This window comes from Phacochoerus africanus, chromosome 5 (genome assembly GCF_016906955.1).
Source record: "Phacochoerus africanus isolate WHEZ1 chromosome 5, ROS_Pafr_v1, whole genome shotgun sequence".
In the NCBI taxonomy this organism is placed as follows: Eukaryota; Metazoa; Chordata; class Mammalia; order Artiodactyla; family Suidae; genus Phacochoerus; species Phacochoerus africanus.
In genome coordinates, this window is record NC_062548.1 from 62,281,245 (window position 1) to 62,306,603 (window position 25,359).

The 25,359-nt window shown below is 44.1% G+C and overlaps 1 protein-coding gene across 2 annotated transcripts in view; it reads right to left on the reverse strand.

Moving 5' to 3' along the window:
- The window catches only part of SMYD1 (SET and MYND domain containing 1), a 51,388-nt gene that overhangs the window by 21,345 nt on the left and 4,684 nt on the right, over positions 1–25,359 (reverse strand). The window contains exons 2-5 of one of the 2 annotated variants that reach the window (XM_047781573.1): positions 10,165–10,341; positions 6,834–7,047; positions 4,113–4,243; positions 275–313 (exon numbers count right to left, since the gene is read on the reverse strand). In XM_047781573.1, the coding sequence (XP_047637529.1) occupies positions 275–313; positions 4,113–4,243; positions 6,834–7,047; positions 10,165–10,341 (561 nt within the window). The remainder of the gene's footprint in view (positions 1–274; positions 314–4,112; positions 4,244–6,833; positions 7,048–10,164; positions 10,342–25,359) is intronic. The other variant, XM_047781574.1, reaches the window with a different exon arrangement.

Here is a 25,359-nt window from a genome sequence, read left to right on the forward strand (position 1 = left end):
AGAGAGAAAAAAAGGAAGCAAAATAAAGCACAGGCAAGGCAAGTCATGGGGCGGGGGTGGGTGAGGAACAAAATGATTACATACAAATCACACAAAATGATTGTGTAAATGCATTAAAAATAGAGCATTGGGCAAAGATGAGACTCTTGGGGGGAGGGGGCAGAACAAGAGGACAGACAGCAGCCAAGGCATCTCGGGAAGGGGCAGCCCAGCAAACCAGGCACGTGAGGGAGATGGGTCAGAGGAGCAGGGACATTTCCAAAGACTGACCCACCTCATCTGGGTGTGAAACATGGATTTCACTGCCTCATGACTGAAAAACAAAACAGACACCCAAATGGAAGTCATTACCATTGGCTCCTCCCATACGGCTAGCAAGGATGCACAGCATTCCAGGTTATGCAATCAAAGCCTTGGCCGCAGCAACAACCTCCAACCCAGCCTCTCCTAGCTGGGCTCCCTCGGCCAGATGCCTGGTTTAGTGGAAAGTGCACTGGCTTTGGACTGAGAAGTTATGGGTTCAAAGTAACCTGGACAGGTTACTTCCCTTCACGGCCTCAGCGTTCTCATCTGTAACCTGCATTTAAAAGGAGAGTGCTGGGAGTTCCCGTCGTAGCGCAGTGGTTAACGAATCCGACTAAGAACCATGAGGTTGAGGGTTCCGTCCCTGGCCTTGCTCAGTGGGTTACAGGATCTGGCGTTGCCGTGAGCTGTGGTGTAGGTCTCAGACGCGGCTCAGATCCCACGTTGCTGTGGCTTTCGCGTAGGCTGGTGGCTACAGCTCCGATTGGACCCCTAGCCTGGAAACCTCCATATGCCGCAGGAGCGGCCCAAGAAATGGCAAAAAGACAAAAAAAAAAAAAAAAAAAAAGGAGAGTGCTGGAGGAGTTCCTGTCGTGGTGCAGTGGGAAGGAATCCAACTAGGAACCATGAGGTTGCGGGTTCAATCCTTGGCCTCGCTCAGTGGGTTAAGGATCCGGTGTTGTAGTGAGCTATGGTGTAGGTTGCAGACGAGGCTCGGATCTGGTTGCTGTGGCTGTGGCGTAGGCCGGCAGCAATGGCTCCAATTAGACCCCTAGCCTGGGAACCTCCATATGCCGCAGGCACAGCCCTAAAAGGACAAAAGACCAAAAAATTTTAAAAATTAAAAAATAAAAGGAGAGTGCTGGAGTTCTTGTTGGGGCTCAGCAGGTTAAGAACCCAACCTGGTGTCCATGAGGATGAGGGTTCGATCCCTGGCCTCACTCAGTGGGTTAAGGATCTGGCGTTGCTTGCAAGCTGCAGTGTAGGTTGCAGATGGGGTTCCAATTAGACCCAGGAATTTCCATATGTTGCAGGTGTGGCCATAAAAAAGGAAAAATATAAAAATAAAAAAATAATAAATGTAGAGTGCTAAGGAGTTTTCTTATAGTGCAGTGGGTTAAGGAGCCGGCATTGTTATTGCAGCAGCTTGGGTCACTGCTGTGGCACAAGTTCGATCCCTGGTCTGAGAACTTCCACATGCCATGGGTTTGGCAAAACACACACACACACACAAAACCTACAAAAAAACCATAAAAGTAGAGTGCTAAAGGGAATTCCCATTATGGCTCAGAGGTAACGAATCTGACTAGTATTCATGAGGATAAGGATCCAATCCCTGGCCTTGCTCAATGGGTTACAGATCCTGTGTTGCTGTGGCTGTGACGTAGGCCTGCAGCTACAGTTCCAATTCCACCTGTAGCCTGGGAACTTCCACATGCCTCAGGTGCAGCCCTAAAAAGACAAAAACAAAAACAAAACAAAAGAAGTAGAATGCTAAAAAATAAATAAATGTGGGCGTTCCCGTTGTGGTGAAGTGGTTAACAAATCTGACTAGGAACCAAGAGGTTGCAGGTTCGATCCCTGGCCTTGCTCAGTGGGTTAAGGATCTGGAGTTGCCACGAGCTGTGGTGTAGGTGGCAGACACTGCTCGGATCCCTTGTTGCTGTGGCTCTGGCGTAGGCTGGGGGCTATAGCTCCGATTAGACCCCTAGCCTGGGAACCTCCATATGCCGTGGGAGCAGCCCTAGAAAAGGCAAAAAGCCAAAAAATAATAATAATAATAATAATAAAGTGGGATGCTATTATTATCCTATTAAAAAACATCCTGGACAATTTAAGTGTGGCATTTTTTGCTATCTAACTTGGGAAGCATTTGAACTGTGTCTGGAGATGGTCCGCTCAGGTCAGACAGACAAATTGCTGGGGTTAAAACGGGGCTTCTAACACCATGTCCAGTGTTCTTTCCACTATAGCAGGCAGCTAGACAGTGACTGCAAAATCATCTCTTCTTGCAGGACAGCCAAGAAGCTTGGGTAAAATGTGGCTGCTGGAAATTAGTGGATGCACAGAAGCCAGAGCGGGCACTGGTGATGATCTGAAGAAAGGGCCCCCAGGCTCCTAGAGCTGTTACATGAAGTGACAAGAGGGCTCTAGGTCGTGACTGCTTAGGAGAGGGTATCCAGAAAGAGCTGCCCCTTCATGTGGCTGAATTTGATCCTCTTTGCCAAGCAGGCAAAGAGCCTCTGGGCACCAGCGCCTCTGGAAAGGATTCACGAGGTCCAGGCCAGTGACCCCCAAGAGGCTTGGGGGGAACGCAACTGCAAAAGGGTTATCATCTAGGTCCAAAATAAACTTTCCAGGCTAGAATGACTTTCCCAAGTGCTTAAAAGCCCTTGTTTCCAGAAACAGGAGGGTAAAGGGAAATCAGAGTTCCCGCTCTGTTGTAGCTTAGGCTTAATTCTTGGATGAGACAAAACATTATCTTCAGCTTCCATTTGGGGGAAGACCTGCTGGCTGTTGATGGCTTAGAGTCAACTTGCCACTGTCATAAGCGCTTATTTCCAGAGTTCCTGTTGTGGCTCAGCAGTAACGAACCCGACTAGTAATCATGAGGATGTGGATTTGACCCCTAGCCTCTCTCAGTAGGTTAAGAATCTGGCATTGCTTGAGCTGTGGTGTAGCTTGCAGATGTAGCTTGGATCCCATGTTGCTGTGGCTGTGGTGTAGGCCAGCAGCTGTGGCTCCAGTTCAATCCCTAGCCTGCGAACTTCCATAAGACAGGGGTGTGGCCCTAAAAAGCAAAAAAAAAAAAAAAAAAAAAAAAAAAAGCCCATCCTTTGTCTCTAAGAGCAGAAGGAATATTGCTTATGCCTCATTCCCCCAAAGCCCCCAGCACCCCCCAGCCTGAGCCACAGACCAACGAGGGGCTCATCCTGTTTGCTGACTCTTCTCCACCTGTGCCCCACCCTAAATATCTTTCTTTGCCCTTCTTTCATTCTTTGTCCCTGATGTGTGCCTTCCAGGGGTGGGGGACTGGCCGCTGAGGGCTTCATCCACCAGGCTCCTTTGCCCTCTGGCTTCTGGTTGGGGGGTCAATGTCAGAACAGAAGGTGGGAGGAGAGAGAGATTGGGTGTGTAGACTGCTAGCTCATCCTCTGCCTTGCTGGAGTTCTGCTGGTTTTTCAACAGGCACAGCCAGGCTGTCGGGTTGGTGGAGGGGATGCCCTTCCATGGCTCCAGCTCTCATCAGCTGCAGAACAGTATCTCCTCCATTGTCCTCTGAGTCTAGCGGTGATAACAGTTTCATGATGTTGCTAAACCCTGGACATCTCACCATTCTTTGTCAGGGTCTAGCAACATCATCTACCCACACTTCTGTCCATTGTCCTTTTATTAAATTCTCTCAGGGTAGCCCCTGAACGTGCCTTCTGATTTCTGTTGGGAAGCTGACAAAGGCATGCTCCTGCCAAGCATCTTCTCAGTGGGTGATGTTCGGCAATGACCTCTAGATAGAAAAATCTCAGCCTTCAGCTTCTAAAATATGTAATTGTTACAAGTTCATCTCATACATCTAACTTCAAGAAACACACAAAGACTCAGAAATTATTTATGTAGGATTCTCTGTTGGCTTCCTCATTACTTGTCTCCTATTCACAATTATTCCAGAACACAATGTCTAGTTTCTGTCCCTTCAAAATCCATGCTAGGTCAGGTTCAACAGCTGATTTGGGGTTTAAGTCAAGTGGCGAGACAGTGCCATAAGGTCTCCCCATCCTCATCACACCCACCCAAGCTAAAGACATACTCACTTGCCGTTGTTAAAGATGACGGTGCAGTTGGGCCAACAGTTGTGGTTCACCAGGCCCAGGTTGGGGAAGATGCCCACACCTACTGCCTGCAGGCCTCTCTGATCACTGAGCGTGAAACCATTGCAGTTAATCTGTCCAGAGAAAAAGATGAGAGTCACCTCACAGACATAGACTTGGCACAGAACATGATCCAGCTGTTGAAAAACAGAAAACCTGGTCTCATCCTGGAAATACTTAAAGAGTCTAGAAGCAAAACAGTCTCCCGTTCTCTGTGTGACGCCTAATGACCCTGAGGTTAGTACCATGGGAAAGTCTTGTATTTGCTAAAATGCATCACCACTCTAAAAGTCTTGAATAGCTGGGTTCTAAAAAGGCCCAAGATGGAAATACTGGTTCCGAAAAGCCTTTCCCTTTTCCTATATCTGGGTCTCACTTAAGTCTTCCCCAGTATCTATTTTGGTTTCTCTCTCTTCCCAGCCATGTCTGGTGGAGCTCTTGTACTCCCTGTCCACAATTTTAAAATCTGAGAGGTGCATCATTTATCTCTGAAGGCAAGGCAAGTCAAATTGTTTACTACCTATATGGCACTTGATTTATTTCCTTTTCCTTAAAAAAAAAGTTATTTGTAGAAACAGATTCCAAATATCAGCTCTCCAGATATTGAAAAAAAAAAAACATGTATAAGAATAAGGAATTCCCATTGTGGCTCAGCAGGTTAAGAACCCAACTAGTATCCATGTGGATGCCCGTTCGATTCCTGGCCTCACTCAGTGGATTAAAGGATACGGCATTGCCAAGAGCTGCAATAGAGGTCAAAGATGCAGCTGGGATCTGGAGTTGCTGTGGCTGTGGTGTAGGCTGGTGACTACTGCTCCAATTTGACCCCTAGCCTGGGAAACTCCATATGCCATGGGTGCAGCCTTAAAAAGACAAAAGAATGTATGAGAATAAATATAACCTGGAATACATTAATAACTGCACACATATTTATGCTATATGTATAAAATAATATATATAGGCACCCTATCAATAATGATAATATAAGACGTGTAATGATATCATTACACTACATATGTAGAGCACATGGCTATTCATTATTGATACTGGAGGAAAGTCACTTTCTCCATTCAATCTCATCAGTCATTCAGTAAATACGTGAAGTTAAGCCTGTTGGTATTGTTAATAAGCCGCAAGACCTTGGGTGCATTTCTTCTCTGAGCCCCATTTACTCATCTGCAGATTGAGAAAGTTGGACTAAATGATCTCTTTGGGTCCTTTCAGCTCTACCCTGGTGAATACACCATCCTGTGGCTATAGTGCTCGGTCCCCCTTAAGGATACCCAGGATCAGTCTATGACACCCACTCACCCTGAGGCCATGGAGCCTAACTGCTGAGGGTAAGAACTCTGGCATCAGACAGTTTCTAGTCCTTCCTTGGATACCAGCTTACTGTGTGATCTTTAGCAGGTTCGTAACCTCTCTGGGTCTAGGCTTTCTGTTCTATAAAATAGGAACGTTAAATCACAGGGTTCATCTTATGTTGTAAAAATTGCATAAAATAATATTTGGGAAGTTGTGAAGGTTAATTTTACGTGCCAAAGCGGCTGGACGGTGGTTACCAGATGTTTAGTTGAATGTTGATCTGAGAAGGTATTTTTTTTTTAATGAGATTAGCGTTTAAATTGGTGGACTTTGAGTAAAGCAGATCAGCCAGCACAAGGTAGGTGGGCCTCGAACAATCAGTTGAAGGTCTTCAGAGACCAGAGACTGACTTCTCTTAAGCAAGGAATTCTGCCAGCGGACTGCCTGTGAACTTGAACCACAATTCTTCTTTGGAACTTCAGCCTGCTGGCCTACCAGCAGCCCCCACAATCACAAGAGCCAATTCACTGAAATAAATTTCCTTCTCCAGATAGATAGATAGATAGATAGATAGATAGATAGATAGATAGGCAGGCAGGCAGGCAGATAGACATATACATTGATGTGGTTCTGCCTCTCTGGAGAACTCTATTGCAGAAGCACTGGCACTAGTGAGGACTGGAGAGATATTAAGTGTGATCATGCTGTTGTCATTACAATAACCCTCTCCCCTGCCCACTCCCCAGGACCCCAGAAGAGGCCAAGCCTGCTGGACAGGAGACATGCCTCCATAGATCATGGCTTGAGCATACTGATCCACTGGGCTCCCACCCCCATCTCCTGGACTCATGACTGCAAGAGGTCTGGATTTGCTGCTCAAGGCAGAGTCAGTCCGCATCCCCACCCTGCACCTCCCCCACCCACCCCACCCGGAAAGCCTCTACTTTACCCTCCCTGGTTTCCCTTGATTGGCCCATCAGATCTGGGGAAAGGAAGAGTCTTATTTCCAAAGTGACTGATGAGCAAGAAGGGATAGTGATTGAGTCTTTGGTTTCATTTTGGAGAAGAGAAAATATTGGAAATGCAGATGAACAAAGTAAATCAATCAAATTGACTGCTGGGAGATAACGTGTAGTTTGTGTGTGGGATGATGACTTCAGACACTGGCAGGTATGACCTCACAGTAAAGCAAGACCAGAAAGGCAACCAGGTGGGTTCCTTATTTGAAACCTCTGTCCCCTTCCAGCGCACCCCCTGGCCTCCCCCTCCCCCCTCTGACCTCGCAGCATCAGGAAACCTCAGTCAGGCGCTCCCAGCAGCCACCCCAACCACCCAGCCCCACTTTGGGAGAAATCTTACCACGCCGAAGATGTGCGAGATATACTGCATGCTGAACTGCTGGCTCTGGGGTGGCCAATACTGCAGGAAAGTGTCCACGTCCATGCGCAGCTCCTTCTGCTCCTCCTCCCCAAAGTGCTCCACATGGTTCTGCAGATCGTCCACGGAGACCAGGCAGCCCTCGGTGAGCCCAGTTCCCTCTCTCTCCACTCGCCACATGATGCGCGCCGCCAGCCTGTGCGGAGGGGCAGGGTTATAGGGAGCGCACATTCGAAGGATAGGGGAGTCGGGAGGAGGAGCCGCTGATTGCCCGGGGGTGGGGCTCACAAGTCAGCGGGCGGTCGCGTCCTCTCAAAGACCTCTTCCAACACAAAGGCGCTGAGAAAACTAAATGAGGTAGTGGATTCCACATCATGTGTGACTTGACTTTTTTTTTTTTTTTTTTTTTTTTTTTGGTTTTTACAACCGCACCTGCAGCATATGGACATTCCCAGGCTGGGGGTTGAATGGGAGCTGCATCTGCAACCTATACCCAGAGCTTGTAGCAACACCAGATCCTTAACCCACTAATCAAGGCCAGGGATCGAACCCACATCCTCATGGATACTAGTTGAGTTCATAACACGCTGAGCCACAAAAGGACTCCCTGAATTTACATGCTTAATGATCAGAGAGAGAGAAGACAATCTAGGAGGAGAAACAGAAAAAGCAAAGGCCAGAGGCTGCCCCAGATGTGGTATGCAGGGAGCAGGGAGTGCCTGGCCCGAGTAGAGGGTTCTGAGGGAGAAGGGGAGGTAAGCTGGGACAAGAAGGGACCCCTGGAAAGCACAGAACTTTGAGTGTGAGACAGAGGGATTTACTTCACCCTGAGGACAGAGACGTCCCCCTTGTTACCTGTCAGGCAGCCCATGCCCACAAGATGAAGCCTGTGACCAGCCGACACTCTAGTGACTCCCTGCCACCCACTGGCTGCAGGCTGGCCAGACGCCTGGGAGGGGCTGGTGGCCTAGACTGACCCTGTTCTGAAGAGGGACCCCCCTTGGCAAAGCACCAGCCTTTTTCACCTCCCTTTTGAGTCACAGTTATTTCTGCAGAGACTGTACTGGGGACCCTAGGTGCTGGGAAATCAAGGTGTCCCCCTGTGGGGACCCAGGATAGCCCTGGAGAAAGTAGGATTCTGGCTCAGGTATGTGCTGCCTCCAAATAATGAGGAAATGGTCACAAAGCTTAGAGACTAGACACTGTTGGATGATATGTTTCGACTCAGTATCAGAAGAAACTACCAACTGGGACTGTGCCCGTGGAGGGAGGGAGTTCCCATCACAGGCGGTAACGTTTAACTTTGGGCCTCAAATACTAAGTAGAATATCAGAGAGATGTCTGCACACCCGTGTTTGTGACAGCCTTGTTCACAATAACGAAGATGTGGAAACAAGCCAAGTGTCCATCGAGAGATGAATGGATAAGATGTGGTATATACACTTGATGGGGTATACTCAGCCTGGAGAAAAAAAGACATCCTGTCATTTGCTACAACGTGGATGGACCTTGAAGGCATTACACTAAACAAAGCAAGCCAGACAGAGAAAGATAAATACTGTAGGGTATTGCTTATACATAATACTGCACAGTATTACTCATGCATGGAATCTAAAAAAATAATAATCAGATAATAATAATCAAACTCATAGAATCAGAGAGTAGAAAAGTGGTTGACTGGGGCTGGAGTATGGGAGAAACAGGGAGAGGTTGGTCAAAGGGTCCAAACTTTCAGTTTTAAGATGAATAAAATCTGAGGATCTAAGGTATATCATAGTGACTGTACTTGATAGCACTGTGCTGTATATCTTTGCAATTTGACAGAGCAGTAGAACATAAATGTTCTCACCCAAAAGAAAAATATATATAAATACATCAGGTGATCGAGGTATTAACCAGATGGAGGGAATCCATTCGCAGTAGACATGGATATCAAGTCACCAATGTATGCTGTAGATACCTTACAATTTTACATGTCAATGATACCTCAATAAAAAGGAAAAGTATGTATGTATAAATAAATAAATAAATAAATAAATAAATAGGAGTCCCGTTGTAGCTCGGTGGCAATGAATCCGACTAGGAACCATGAGGCTGTGGGTTTGATCCCTGGCTTTGCTCAGTGGATTAAGGATCCGGCATTGCTGTAAGCTGTGGTGTTAGGTCACAGATGTGGCTCAGATCTGATGTTGCTGTGGCTGTGGTGTAGGCCAGCAGCATAGCTCTGATTCAACCCCGAGCCCAGGAACCTCCATATACCACGGGTATGGCCCTAAAAAGCAAAATAAATAAATACATAAATAAATAAATAAAATGCAAGTGAAATTATGAAAAAAAAGGAGGAGGAGGGGAAGGAGAAGTAGGATTTAAATAGATGGAACTAAGGGACATGGGGTGGCTGATGGAACCATTTCGGTTTGCAGTTTCCTTAAAATTACCAGATTCGGTGATTCCCATCTGTCCTTTAACTGCATTCTCTACACATAGCGATAATGCTCCCCACATCACTGTCCCCATCTCCACTGTTCTCCACTGCCAGCCTCCTAAGCACCCACCTGCAGAGTATCAGGCACTACCCCGGCAGAGCTCAAGGACCTGGGAGCTCTGGGATTGAGGCTCCCCGGGGATTGGCACTGAGATTTTCAGTGATGGCCTCTGGGAGGGTGGGGAGGCACTAACTGATGCAAATGCAAATACCTTTCCTACCTTTCGGGTGTAATGAGTGCAGAGGTCTAGTGTCAACCACAGGGACTAGTGGGGTTGTGGTCACTTAACAAGTACTGTATTTTTTAAAGGGGTTCATTGCTATTGAGCTTAAGCTCATTTTGCCAGATTTTCACCTGTTTTTAAAGACAAGTCAGAAACACTAATTTTTTTAATATGGAATTTCCTAATTTTTTGACATGAACAGATCTATTTTAAAAAATTAAGCATTGGGGGAGTTCCGTTGTTGGGCAGTGGGTTAAGGATCCAGCACTGTCACAGTTGTGTCTTGGGTGGCTGCTGTGGCTTGGGTTTGATCCCTGGCCCAGGGAACTTCCACATGATGCAGGCACAACAGCAAAAAAAAAAAAAAAAAAAAATGCATTGAGGAGCCATACAGAACAAATCTGTAGCCAGCTCCAGCAAGTACATATCCCCTTATAAATGGGCTTTCCAGACCAGGAATAAGGAACCATATCCTGACTCTTTGGGGTTTGTTCCCAGTTTGCGCTCAGCCCCGTTTGCTTGGACCTGGGAATGCTATCCCTGCCTCCCTCCCCCGCTTGACATTTGGGAATCCCAAGCCCAACCCCCGGGGCGCAGCTCTGACCTGATGTTCTCATTGGGCACCTTCCCATATCTCTTGATGGCCGAACACTCGTTCTTGTGGTTCAGCCAAGCATCCTTCTGGCAGGTGCGGTCACAGTAATGGGCAAACTTGCACTGCCCACAGCGATGGAGCTTCTCCTGCCTCTTGAAGCAGGTGTGGCACACGAAGTTCACAAGGCTGGAAATGGAGGGAGAAAACATGGGACCGGGGGCACCACACTGGCCATTGAGGGGCTGGGGTTCAGGTCCCTGAGTCAGCGGGCCATCCTTGTCTTTCTACACTTGAGATGCCCACTTTTCAAAAGCAGGGGCTTGGGTTTCCAAAGGTCCCCTCTAGCTATAACTGATTTTCTTTTTTTTGATGACTATTCTTTTAGCAGGTATTTTTAAGTAAAACCAATGTAGGAGACAGTACCCTTTACAGTCTATATGCATTAAGGAGCACTGTGATTGGGGGACAGGGGCCCATAGGGTATTCCTGGGTCACAACAGAGGAGACTCTTGAGGAACCAGGGAAGTCTTCTAGGCCAAGGGAGAGGGTGGAAATTCCTGACAGTCCTCTTGTCAAAAGTTACAAGTCATTGGCACCCTGGCCTAGGAGAGGGCATTCTGTGTGGCATGTTCTTCTCATTGTTGAAATGGAATATCCCTTTCCCCAAAGAACAAAAAAATCCTAACTCTTTACCATATGATGGGACATGTAACATGGTGTCTCTTACCCAAGATGAAGTCTACCCGTGAAATGTCATAGCTTTGTGTGTTTTGCAAGTGTAAGAATGACAGGGTTATTGAGGTCACTGATGTCACCTGCTGTATTCTCCTGGCTCCCAGAGAGAGTGGGGGTGATGGGTAGCCAATTCCACAATCTCCTGTGTGGCCATCTGCTGTGAGGCACCATGCTAGTCATGTTAGTAATGGTGAAGTACACACGAGCATGAAAGGCTAATGCTTCTTTATAAGTTAGGGCAGATTCAAGGTTATTCCCGTAGTAATATCTTCCTCTCTCCCTTGCACTCGCTTAAGCTTTCCTAATGAGAGAGGAAGGGTAGAATTACGCTGGCATATTTACAATTGCCCAGAAGCGGCAACCCAACCTAACTAGGCCCCAAGATACTCCAGTGTAGACTTAACCCTTGATTGGGTGATGGAGAGGTCTTTACAATCATGCGTATAATCCCTTATCGGGCCTTAACTTGATTCAACCACCAGTTCGATAGCTCCCCTTCATATTGTCTTATGAGAAGTTTTACAATCACTTTGCTACAATAAACACTTAATTACTTTTCATAAAAAGGAAACGTGAACAAATTGTGAGGACATATGTATATAGTTACACTGTTTTTTAACCAATTTATGCATTTTATATTTTACTTATTTTCAGAGGGTATATTATTTTTGTTATTCTTACCAGTTAAGTTATTCTTTTTATTATGCTATATAAAATATTTAATGGTATATAAGGCTTTCTTCTTTATAAATTTTAGTTGCATAATATAACAATTTTAATATAATGCTAATTTTTAAAGAAAATTGAAATGTCGGAGTTCCCGTCATGGTGCAGTGGTTAACGAATCTGACTAGGAACCATGAGGTTGAGGGTTCGATCCCTGCCCTTGCTCAGTGGGTTAACGATCCGGCGTTGCCGTGAGCTGTGGTGTGGGTCACAGACGCGGCTCAGATCCTGCGTTGCTGTGGCGCTGGTGTAGGCTGGCAGCTACAGCTCCGATTCAACCCCTAGCCTGGGAACCTCCATATGCCGCAGAAACGGCCCAAGAAATGGCAAAAGGACAAAAAAAAAAAAAAAGAAAGAAAAGTAAAAGAAAAAGAAAATTGAAATGTAACAGATAATACTAAGTAGTAAGAATGAGAGCTATACAAAATGGGATAAAGTATAGAATAAATTTCCTATTTGCCTCAGCATATTTTCCATTCCATTTCTCCAGAGGGAGTCACTTAATCTGTTTCTTGAGATCCATGATATAATAATCTGTGTGAATGTAATTGTGTTTAAATGTAAGTATTTCATTCTGTAAAAAAAAAATTAAAAATAAAATTTCAAAAAAAATGTTATGAAGATTATGTAGGGAAAAAAATCTATTCTTCAATAAATCTAGTGTTAAAAAAAAAAAAAGGAAACATGATCAGGGAGTTCCTGCTGTGGCTTAGTGGTAACAACACCCAACTAGCATCTATGAGGACAAGGGTTCAACCCCTGGCTCCACTCAATGGGTTGAGGATTTGGCGTTCACTGTGAGTTGTGGTGTAGGTCACAGATGCGGCAGCTTGGATCTGGTGCTGATGTGGCTGTGGCGTAGGCCGGCAGCTGCAGCTCTGATGTGACAAATTTCCATATGCCATGGGTGCAGCTCTAAAAAAAGACAAAAGGAAATGTGATCAATGATTTTTCTCCTAGTGAACTCACAGTAGGTTCCAAACGTTGACCACTAAATTATTTTCTACAGGCTCTGTTTTAGATTTCAATCTACAATTTTTCTAGGCCCTTGAGTCAATTTTTAAAAACTGGTGAAATCCCCAGAAAGTATTGCAAGTTATCCCCTAATGAGATATCCTTGAGACAAAGCTGACTTTTCTCTCCATCACCCCACTGGCCATTAAGGTTTAACCACAAGGCTGGAACTAGAAAAAAATAAAGGGGTAGATTTGATGCAGAGAAGGGCTTCTCAAATGTTAGTGTGCATGCATATATCAGAGATCATGTTAAAATTCAGGTTCCAATTCAGCAGGTCTGGGGTAGGGTCTGAAAGTCTGCATTTCTAACTAGATCCAAGGTGCTACTGATGCTGCAATGTTAAGTGTCATGAAATGGATGTAGAGATGAGAGAAAAACTAAATTCTGCCCTTTCTTGTTGGGGTGGGGGGTACAGGGTTATGCATAGAAGTGTCAGGAAGCCTTCTTGCTTAAAAAAAATAAAGCTTCTCCTACTGGTTTCCAACTCCTTTATGCTGGTGGTAAGATGGGTATTATAGAAAGTCAGATCTGGAATGAGTCAGAGCTGGGTTCAACACTTAATTCCACTGTCTATGTGCTATGTAACCTCAAGGAAATATGCCAACCTCTCTGAGCCTTCCTTTCTTTATGTGAAAATGAAAATAGCAACACCTAGATCTTGATATCTTTTAGACTGATTACTATTACCTTTTAATAAAATATACTTTGTATTTTTAAAAAGTCAAGCAAGAGGAGTTCCCATTATGGCGAAGCGGAAATGAACTCAACTAATATCCACGAGGACATGGGTTCAATCCCTGGCCTCAATCAGTGGGTCCGGGATCCAGTGTTGCCATGAGCTCTGGTGTAGGTCGAATATGTGACTCAGATTCCGTGTTGCTGTGGCTGTGGTGTAGGCCAGCAGCTGCAGCTCCTATTCGGCCCCTAGCCTGGAAACTTCCATATGTCACAGGTACAGCCCTAAAAAGGAAAAAAAAAAAAAAGTCAAGCAAGAAGAAAATTACAAAGAGGTTCCAAAATTCTACCACTTTCAGAGTGATTTGAAGATTAAATGAAACACCATGTGAAGGAGCAGCCCAGAGCCTGGCACTGAATGAGGACCCAGTAGACATCAGTCTGGTCCACCATCCATCAGTCACATGGGGAGGTTGAGCCAGGTGATGTCTGAGCCCCTGCTCTCCTCCAGCCCCACTAATTGCCAGGCAACCGCCAGAGAGGAAGACATCCCAGCTGGAAAGAGACCTACAGGTAGAGGGCCAAGGACACCCCCCCTTGATGGGAATACCTCCTCTTCTTTATTCCCCCGGTGAGAGGCTCTAAAAGATATGAAGTCTTGGAGGTCGTCATGCTAAGCAAAATAAGTCACACAGAGAAAGACAAATGCTGGAGTTCCCATCATAGCTCAGTGGCTAACAAACCCGACTAGCATCCATGAGGATGAGGGTTCGATCCCTGGGTTAAGGATCCGGTGTTGCCTTGAGCTGTGGTGTAGGTTGCAGACGCGGCTCAGATCCTGCGTTGCTGTGGCGCTGGTGTAGGCTGGCAGCTACAGCTCCAATTCAACCCCTAGCCTGGGAATCTCCATGTGCCAAGGGTGTGGCCCTAAAAAGACCAAAAAAAAAAAAAGAAGAAGAAGAAGAAGAAGAAAGAAAGACGTATAGCTGTATGAGATCACTTATATGGATATCTAAAAAATAGACTCTAAAAAATGCAATAAATTCCAAAAAAGGAGTTCCCATTGTGCCTCAGTGGGGTGGACCACATAGTGTCCATGAGGATGCAGATTCAGTTCTTCTGTGGGTTAAGGATCTGGCATTGCCTCGACTGTGCCATAGGTTGCAGATTCGGCTCAGATCCCGAGTTGCTGCGGTTGTGGTGTAGGCCGGCAACTGCAGCTCTGATTTGACCCCTAGCCTGGGAACTTCCATTTGCCACAGGTACAGCCATGAAAAGAAAAAATAAATAAACAAGGTTAGAAAAAAAAAAAAGCAGATTCACAAATATAGAGAACCAACTAGTGGTTACCAGTGCAGAGAAGGGAAAGGGGTGGGGCAGTATGGGGGGTCAGGGAGAGTAAAAGGAACAAACTTTTAGGTATAAAATAAGCTACAAGGATACCCTGAACAAACAGGGAATATAACCAATATTTTATTATAACTATAAACAGAGTATAACCTTTAAAAATTATGAGTCACTATATTATACATCTGTAACTTATCATACATCAACTATACTTCAATAATTTAAAAAATTATTGAAGTATAGTTGATTTACGTTTCAGGTGTACAGCAAAGTGATTCAGCTCTCTCTATATATAGATTTTTTTCAGATTTTTTCCTTTATAGGTTATTATAAGATATTGAAATAGTTCTCTGTGCTATACAGTAGGTCTTTGTTGTCTACTTTATATATGGCTGTGTGTATCTGTTAATCTCAAATTCCCAATTTAGTGTGTGTTGGTGGTAAACTGGTGAGCATAGCTGCCTTCCAAATTTCCCATTTCTCCCTCCCTCACTTAAAACCACTTTTTAGCTTCCAGGAGAAAGAGTGCTTCTTTCAGCCAGCTTAGTGAGTGATCTTCAGCAAGCCTCATTTCTCCTCCTAGTCTCATATTTCCAACCCCCACAAGAGTGCAATTTACACAGCACTTGGCCGTTTTCAAAGAGGTGATCTGTTTGGTTGGTTTGCTTTTTAGGGCCACACCTACAGCATATGGAAGTTCCCAGGCTGGGAATCAAATTGGAGCTGCAGCTGCCAGCCTACACCAGAGCCACAGCAACGTAGGATCCGAGCCACATCTGTGACCTACACCACAGCTCATGGCAACACCGGATCCTTAACCCACTGAGCAAGGCCAGGGAGAAAACCTGAATTCTCATGGATACTAGGTTTGTTACCAATGAGCCACCACAGGAACTCCCAAAAAGATGTTTTCAGCAATTCTTTTTTGCCAAACCTTCGCCACCACCCTTTAGAGTATAGGCCATCACTATCATCAGTGGGGTAATATCCCCATAGAAGTCCCTGATGCCTGCCACTGCGCCCAGCACAGAAGGCAGCAGAAGCCACCAAGCCCACCTGCTTTGCCTGCAGCCCTGAGTGTGCCCTGCCCTGGCCAGCGGGTCCCTGCTCACTCTTTGCTCGGCAGCGCTGGGTTATGTCATCTGTCAGAGTCAAGAGGGATGGAAGGGCAGCTGCTGCTCAGCTCCTTGTATGGAAATAACCAGTTACTGGAGAGATAAAGGCAAAGAGATGGTGCCTGCAAGGTGGACGAGTCCTTCATGAGCACAGCCAGAGAGTCCTGGACCAACAGTTCTGGCTTTCTGAGCTACTTAAAAACTCTCAGCCTGCTGGAAGGTCTCCTCTCAAAAATTGAGAGAGAGGGCACCTATCAAGAGTATCACATGTCCCAAGTACCCAGAGAACTTTACAATATTCTAAATTCTTCTTTCCTTGTTCCTACCCCTCTTTCTTCTCCCACAGGTACTTATTGGGCATCATTTGCAACAGCGTGGATGGACGTGGAGTATTATGCTTATAAAATAAATTAGACCAAACCCAGTGCTGTTTGTTATCATTTATATGTGGCACCTAAAAAAGAAAACAGAATTTCCCTGGTAGCTCAGTGAATTAAGGATCTGACATTGTCACTGCAGCGGCCTGGGTTGCTGCTATGGTACGGGTGTGATCCCTTGGCCTGGGAATTTCCACATGCTGGAGGCGCATCCAATTAATTAATTAATGAAACAGATGAGTATAACAAAAACAAAAACCGACTCCCAGTGGGGAGAGGGAAGGGCTGAGGGGCAGATAGGAGCAAGGGATTAAGTGGTAAGAACTACTGTGCAGGAGTTCCCGTCGTGGCTCAGTGGAAACAAATCTGACTAGCATCCACGAGGACACAGGTTTAGTCCCTGGCCTCACTCAGTGAGCTGTGGTGTAGGTCGCAGACATGGCTTGGATCCCACATTGCTAGACTGTGGTGTAGGCCAGCAGTTGCAGCTTCGATTAGACCCCTAGCCTAGGAAGCTCCATATGCTGCAGGTGCAGCCCTAAAAAGCCAAAAAAAGAAAGAGTATTTATTCAGCCTCTATTATGTGCTGTGCATCAAGCTAGACGATAGAGGGCCTTCAAGACAACAAAGATACAAACTTTACCTTCCAGCAGTCCCCAGGCTAGGCTGGGGCATAAACACAAGTTAGCAAAGTGAGGTGTTCGGTCCAGGAACACCCTGAGAATCTGCTGCAGGGTTTGAGGAGGGGAGACCCAGCTTCCATGGAGGTGGGGAGGGGAGGCCTCCACCAAGGCAGTCACCAAGGGGGCAAGCAAGTATTGTTCTGACCCTCTAAAGATGAGCCGAGTTGGTACTGAGAATGTCAAGTTCTTCTACACAGAGAGGTACTGGCAAGAGCCAAAGGCTTCCACGGGGTTGGGGGAACCGGGAGGCCAGGCGTGTATAGGAGACAGAAGAGCTGTTTGACGAGAGCAGAGGACTGCCGTATCGGAAAATAGTTTTCAGAAGATGACCAGACTATGGAGCCCATGGAATGCAGCCCTTGGTAGCAAGTCCTTTTTCTGCAGGCATAGGGGAGTCACTAGAGGCTTCTACAGAGAGAAACACCACCAGTTGCTACACTCACTTTCTTTTCCCCACGGCATCTACTTAGTATTGTTTTTAAATGACCCATGTCAGCCTTTATGGGGCATGTCTGGATTCATGCCTGCGCAATTATTTAGCTTAGCAGAAGTTAGGTGGTACTGCTTCTCTAGGCCAGACCTAGAGATTGCCTATTTATTTTTAACATCTCTTTTATTAAAATGGAAATTCTCTTCAGTGGATTAATTTGATGGACCTCTTTTTTTAATTAAGATATTATGAATCCATAATAGAAAAATACCTTGGAGTTCCCATTGTGGCTCAGTGGTTAACAAACCCAACTTACATCCATGAGGGCTCGGGTTCCATCCCTGGCCTTGCTCAGTGGGTTAGGGACCCGGTGTTGCCATGAGCTGTGGTGCAGGTCACAGACATGGCTCAGATCTGGCTGTCAACTATAAGCTCCAGTTTGACCCCTAGCCTGGAAACCTCTATGTGCCTCCAGTGCAGCCTTAAAAAAAACTAAAGACAAAAAAAAAAAGAAAGAAAGAAAAAGGAAAAAGAAAAATACCTTCAGGAGTTCCCATCGTGGCGCAGTGGTTAACGAATGCGACTAGGAACCATGAGGTTGCGGGTTTGGTCCCTGCCCTTGCTCAGTGGGTTAACGATCCGGCGTTGCCGTGAGCTGTGGTGTAGGTTGCAGACGAGGCTCGGATCCCGAGTTGCTGTGGCTCTGGCGTAGGCCGGTGGCTGCAGCTCCGATTAGACCCTTAGCCTGGGAACCTCCATATGCTGCGGGAGCGGCCCAAGAAATAGCAACAACAACAACAACAACAAAAAGACAAAAAAAAAGAAAAATACCTTCAGACTTTCTCCAAGTTATGCATTTTCCCTGTAACTAACTAGTGTTTCTTACATGCTAAACTGTGCCCCTACGCCCCAAATTGATATTCTGAAGCTCAATCCAGTACCTCAGACTATAAGTGTATTTGGAGACAGACCCTTTAAGGAGGCAATTAAGTTAAAAGAGGATCCTTAGGATGGCCCCTAATCCAGTATGACTGGTGTCCTTACAAGAAGAAGCAATTAGGACACAGGCAGAGGGAAGACCTTGAGAGGACGAGGAGGAGGTCACACCTACACGTCAAGGAGAGAGGCCTCAGAAGAAACAACCCTGCAGACAATTGATCTTGTACTTCTAACATCCAGAATTGTGAGAGAATAAATTCTGTTGTTTAAGGGGGAAAAAAAAAAAAAAGCAATTCTCAAGATTTTCTCTGCTGCAACTTACAGGACAAGACTTACACACCTGTTACTAAGATCTACATTAACCTCCTGCCCTCCAGCTGCCACCAAACCCCTCTTCCCCAGACTCAGAGTACAATGCAAATGAGTGAAGGTGACACGGTGATGGGGACAATCTAACATTTGACCTAAACTATGTTTAAAAGGTAATTCTTGGAGTTCCCATCGTGGTTCAGCAGAATCAAATCTGATTAGTTACCCTGAGGACCCAGGTGTAATCCCTGGCCTTGCTCAGCGGGTTAAGGATGCAATGTTGCCGTGAGCTATGGTGTAGGTCAAAGACGAGGCTTGGATCTGGCGTTGCTAAGGCTGTGGCTGTGGCTGTGGTGTAGGCCGGTGGCTACAGCTCCAATTGGACTCCTAGCCTTGGAATCTCCATATGCCTCGGGTGTGGCCCAAAAAAGACCAAAAAAAAAAAAAAAAAGACAATTATTTCCCAACTTCTGCATTTGAGAATTATTTAATGAAATTTAGTAATTCATATCAAATTTAGTAACTGACATATCAACACATCTTACCTCCACAGCTAAATTAAAGTGCCAAATTAGAGACATATTTCTAAATCTACTGTGGTTATCTTTAAGGTCAAGTGCAAATGTCTAAGTCTGTAACCTGAATACTTTCACAAAGTTATTCACTCATTTTCTGAACTCACTGTTCAGGAATTCCTCTGATCCCTTTATTAAATTATTTCCATTTATAGAATCATTTATCTCCATCACCTATCCACCAGCTGTTACCAGATTAAAAGCCACACGTGTATTTGTACATATGCCATGGTTACTTCTGGTGTTCCATGGGCCCACATAGAATTACCCGGGTTAACAGCCCACATCTCTCCACTGGTCCTGAAGAAGCTCATAATTGGTTTGATTTTCAAAAAAAACCTGCTGACATTAATCTCATTTAAAATACCCTTCTTTTTCTCATGTTTTCATCTTTGTTTTTTATTACATGTATACATATATTTATTCTCTTAGGCACTTTCAACTCTTTTTTTTCTGCCATGAGGAAGTTCCTGGGCCAAGGATCAAACCTAAGCCATAGCAGTAACGATGCTGGATCCTTAGCCCACTGAGCCACCAGAGAACTCCTCACCTCTTTAAACAATAATTTAGGAACTGGTCAAGAAGATTAAAAAAAAATTCACTATCCTTTCCACCTTTTAACATCTTTTGTGATAAACTGGATTAACAGGAAACTCCTATCATTGATTGTGGTAGGCTGAACGATAGCCCCCCAAAAATATGAATGTCCTAATCCTGGAGCCTAAGAATGTGTTACCTTATGTGGCAAAAGGGACTTTGCTGATGTGATTAAGGTCAAGGACCTTGGAGTTCCTATTGTGTCTCAGCAGCTTAAGAACCTGACATAGTATCCATGAGGATGTCAGTTCGATCCCTGGTCTCACTCAGTGGGTTAAGGATCCAGTGCTGCCACAAGCTGCAGTGCATGTCACAGATGTGGCTTGGATCCAGTGTTGCCACAGCTGTGGTGTAAGCCGGCAGCTGCAGCTCCAATTCAATCCCTAGCCTGGGGCCTTCCATATGCTGCGGTGTGGTCATTAAAAAAAAGATCGAGGACCTTGAGATGGAGATATGATCCTGAATCATCTAGGAGGGCCTAACATAATCATAAGGGTCCTTATATGAGGTCAGAGAAGAAGATGCTTTGCCAGTGCTTTGAAGATAAAGCCCAGGGAGGCAGGCAGGCTGTAAAAGCTAGAAAAGTCTAGGCAACATAACCCTGTGCACCGATTTCAGATCTCTGGCTTCCAGCATTACATAATAAATTTCTGGCAATTTTTTACACCAAAAGTAGAAAACTAATATGTCGGCTTGTTATCATAAGCACTTTTTTCCCCTATATAATCACATGTAGATTTCCATTTCTTACCTATGATTTTCTGAATCTAACCATTCTCAGGCCCCAGAAGTGGATTTGTATCCTTCTGAAATTCATGGGTACCTACTCTTTCTTTGATTAAGGCTAAATATACTCATTGGACAGACAAGAACAAAAGCAAATTAAGTAGGCAATGCTGGGTCCGCTTGTATATTGGGTTGGGCAGTAAAAAATGATGATAGACGAGATCATGGGAGATTCATACTTGCCCTATGCCTTACCCCTCTGTGATCCCAGGAAGGCGTCACTAAGCCTCAGTTTCCCCATCTGTAAGAGAGTTTTGCATGCGTTCTATGGGTATCAACCTACTTCTGAATTGAGAACAATTTCAAAAGAGATAACATTCTCCCCAGAGATAAAAACATGCATGCACATCTGCATAAAAGCTGATCCTCCAATTATAGGTGTTTCCCTAGCTAAGGATGAATGGACTCAGGTTAAGAACCTATAGGCTAGCTATACTCTAAATTCAAGGTGTTTGCAACTCTTAAAAAAAAAAAAGAATGATCAAATAGTATTTGGGGGAGTTCCTGCTGTGCCACAATGGGATTGGAGGCATCTTGGAAGTGCTGCAATGCAGGTTCGATCCCCAGCCCGGCACAGTGGGTTAAGGATCCAGCATTGCTGAAGCTGCAGTTTAGGTAGCAACTGTGGCTCGGATCTGATCCCTGGCCTGGGAACTCCATATGCCTTGGGGTGGCCAAAAAAGGAAAAAAAAAAAGTATTTCCTTCCGGCTTCTAGAACTGCCCACAAGCACCGTTCCTGTGCCATTTCTTGTATTTAATGCTAAAATAAGATAATTATCAGGACAGGCTTTATTCCTATATCAGCCTTGCATCCCTCTCTTGCTGCATTGGAGTCTTTTGTGTGTATTGAATAAATGGTGCAACCCAGAAAATCTCAGGCTGGGAGAGATTCTCAGGGTCACGTGACCCAATTCCCCTCTGTGGCCTGACTCTTCATGCACATCATCTTGACCAGGTTGGCACCAAGAAATACACAATCTTGGAGACAGTCCTTTCCATCTCCAGAGAGTGCCATCAGCCCTGTTCTACCTATAAGGCAATAGAAGCTCCGTGTCAAGGGCCAAAAAACTTGCAGGTCCTCCAGAAAATGTTTGAGACAGACAACACCTTTCAATAGTTCCAAAAAACATTTAAACAAAAATGCAAAATGGAAATTACTAACCATTTCAAAAGCAATGATATAAAAGCCCACTCGGAGTGGTCAAACAAAAACTACACTGCCATATTGTGAGCTGGTGCCTCTAAAGGTAAGGCTGTCCAGGACCTACTTAATTCTTAAAATCTCTGACCAAGACTTTTTATCTCCCCCATTTTTACCTGAAATATGACTCTTGTCAAGAAACCCAGTTCTCACTCTTCTGTCAATTAAAAAACTTCAGAACCCTCTTTCTTTCAAATGACATTTCATTATTGGTAGATGATTATTAAGAGAAGTTCTTCAATGTTACTGTAAAAAGGTGCTTCCAATTCTTGCACCTGGTCAATTCTTCGGAATCTACTTGATGTCGGCCAGGTATCTTTTGGTTGAAGGTGATGGCGATGGTGTGATTTTATGTATATTTGTAATAAACTGTGCCCCCTGGACCTTGGTCTGTGGATCAGCTGGGTTAACCAACTACTTGATTTTATAGTTTGGAAGAGATGGAGGCTGTACTTCAAAGGACTGGAAGAATCCTTCCAAGACTAAGCAAAGATGATGATCTAATCTCCTTGCTGAAGGCCTGAGTCACACTTAAAATTAAAACCATTTATCTTCTCACTCCATTTGATATAAAATGAATGAAATAAGCTTAAAAAGGAAGGATGCAATGACAATAAGTAACTGGAATAAAAATAAACTAAAAGGAAAAAGAAAATAAAAGCTTAGACATCATTTTAAGATACATGTAAGATAGGGAAAAAAGGGATAGTTTTAAAACTAAGATGGATGACATGAAAAATTAAAGAAAGTCAAAACTAATTGAGGTCTATAAAAGAATTGAAACCCAAAGAGATAAGAAAGCAAAGGATACAAAAGAGTTCCAATAATTTAGAAGTCCTAAACATTAAGGGATAAAAAACAAATGGGCTACAATATAATTTTAAATGAAGGCATCAATAGAAAATCGGCAATTTACAAAAGAAGTGTAATGACCAATAAACATCTTTTTAAAAAAACCTCTCACCTCCAAAATAATAAAAAAAATTCTAAAAATAATACCAAAATATAAGTTGTATAGGTTGAGTTTGAAAAGACCAAAGTAAAAGATAACTTTCTGTGTTGACCAGGATTGGGACAGGATTGCAAACGTTATATGGTTCATGAGGAAAATTGATTTGATCCCCTTTGGGTGGGGTGATTTGGAAATATATATTAAGAACCTTAAAAATGTCTTTTGAATCCAAAATGAATACTTCTAGGAGTTAATCATTAATAAATAATCAGAGCGAGTTTCCAATGTGTGCATTGGAAATGAATTCGACTAGGAACCACGAGGATGTGGGTTTGATCCCTGGCCTCACTCAGTGGGTTAAGGATCCGAAATTACCCTGAGCTGTGGTGTAGGTTGCAGATGCGGCTCAGAACTGGTGTTGCTGTGGCTATTGTGTAGGCTGGCAGCTGTAGCTTCAATTAGACCCCTGGCCTGGGAACCTCCATATACCACAGGTGTAGCCCTAAAAAGCAAAAAATAAATAAATAAATAATCAGAGATGTAAGGAAAGATCTACTAGGAAAAGTGGAAAGCAAACTTGATATCCAATATATAGCACTTGTTAAATTGATGGACAACAGTGAACAAAAGGAATATTATATAGTCACTAAAAATGGTGTGGAAGGATAATCATGGTTTAGAAAGATGTTCACAACATAAGCAAAGAAAACAAGTGGCACAGTAATTCCACTTTTGTGTTAAGAAAAAAATGTGTACATTAATTACATAAATGCATCATTTTTTCTACCATTAAGAAACAACATCAAAATTCTACCAATTAAACCATAATGAGTCACAGACTATAGGATACATCATGATTTCAGAGATGTTAAAACGAAATATGTCCTGAGGGTTTGGGATTGTCATATGCACACTGAGGTATATGGAATGATTGGCCAGTAGGGACCTGCTGTATAGCACAAAGAACTCTACCCAATTCTGTGATAATCTATGTGGTAAAAGAATGTGAAAGAGAATGGATGTGTGTACATGTATAACTGAATCTCTTTGTTGTATAGCAGAAATTATCACAACCTTGTAAATCAACTATACTTCAATAAATTTTTTTTAAAAAATGAAATCTATATTCTACAGTTGGTAAAATACTATATCGTGTCACATTCCTTTCATTGTAAAATAACCCTCCAGATATTTTAATATCTTGAACTTAGGGAAGCATTTTATAATAGAGGTATGCATTTAATATAGTGTTTCTCTGGAGTTCTGTTGTGGCTCAGCAGTAATGAACCCAACTAGTATCCATGAAGACACAGGTTCAATCCCTGGCCCCACTCAGTGGGTTAAGGATGTGGCCTTGCCATGAGCTGTGGTGTAAGGTGAAGATGAAGCTGGGATCTGGCATTGCTGTGGCTGTGGTGTAGGCTGGCAGCTGCAGTTCCCATTCAACCCCAGCTTGAGAACTTCCAGATGCCACCCCTCTGGCCCTAAAAAAAAAAAGAAAAAAATACATATAGTGTTTCTCTCATCACCACCGGCCACCTACAAATCATTAGGATCAGGAAAATATTTATGGAGTACCCATTGTGGCTTGGTGATTTAAGAACTTGACATAGTTTCTGTGAGGATTCGGGTTTGATCCCTGGCCTTCCTCAGTGGGTTAAGGATCCGCCATTGCTGTCGGCTGTGGTGCACAGATGCAGCTCAGATCCCTTGTTGCTATGGTATAGGCTGCAGCTGCAGCTCTGATTCAACCCCTGGTCCAGGAACTTCCATATGCCACTGGGGCAACCATGAAAAAAAAAAGAAAATATTTATATGCATCATATTTGCATAAAACAATTGTAAGAAGTCCCTTATACCTCAATTTTTGAAAAAAGGAAAAAATAGATTATTAAGGGTAAATGTCAGAAGGTTAACGTAGTTTCCTCTAAATGCTAAGGTTGCAGAGAATTTTATTTTCTTACTTTGGTTTTTCTGTCATTTCTAAATTTTTATTATTTTTATTTTTAATAAAATAATTTTATTATTATTTAATAATAATTTTAATTATTTTAATAAGCTTTTAAAAAATCGGAATACAGCATCATGCATTCCCAGATTAGCCCTGCCTCATGCAGAAACAAGCAGGATCACTCAGGCTAAGGAACCATGGAGCTGTTGTTCTCTGTCCTCCCTAAAACTGGGAACCCTCAGAGTTAAGACCTCGAGGGACAGGAAGCAACCTTTAACAGCTCACCCACTTTATAAGGCCATATCCATGATAGACCGTTCCTTGGCAAATTAGCCTTTCTCACCAATTTGTCCTTCATCCCTTTCCAGCATCCAATCCAAAAATACCTAAAAGGGATGGCAAATAGGCTTCCTTCTAAAGGCCAGATTGGTTGATGGGCGGTGACTGCCTGGAGTACCCTGTTGAAAAGAACTCAGGCCAAGCTGAAGTTCTGGAGGAAGGGGTTGGCTGATTGATTAGCCATGTCTGCCAGGGATCATGGTATACATTTGTCAGGTCTGAAAGAATTATCTCTGTTTTAGTCTTGCTCCTTGACCATTAAGCCGACAGCCTGTCTTTCCAACCAGCAAAAGTAAAGAGATCGTAACCAGACTAAGGACTATGTTATAAGGCGTTGGATACACACCTCATGTATCTGTCACCAAAAGTTATAAACAAAAATGTCCATAGCAACCACTCCCAGGAAAATGGAAAAATAAACTGTGGTACATACGCACACAGAGCTTATT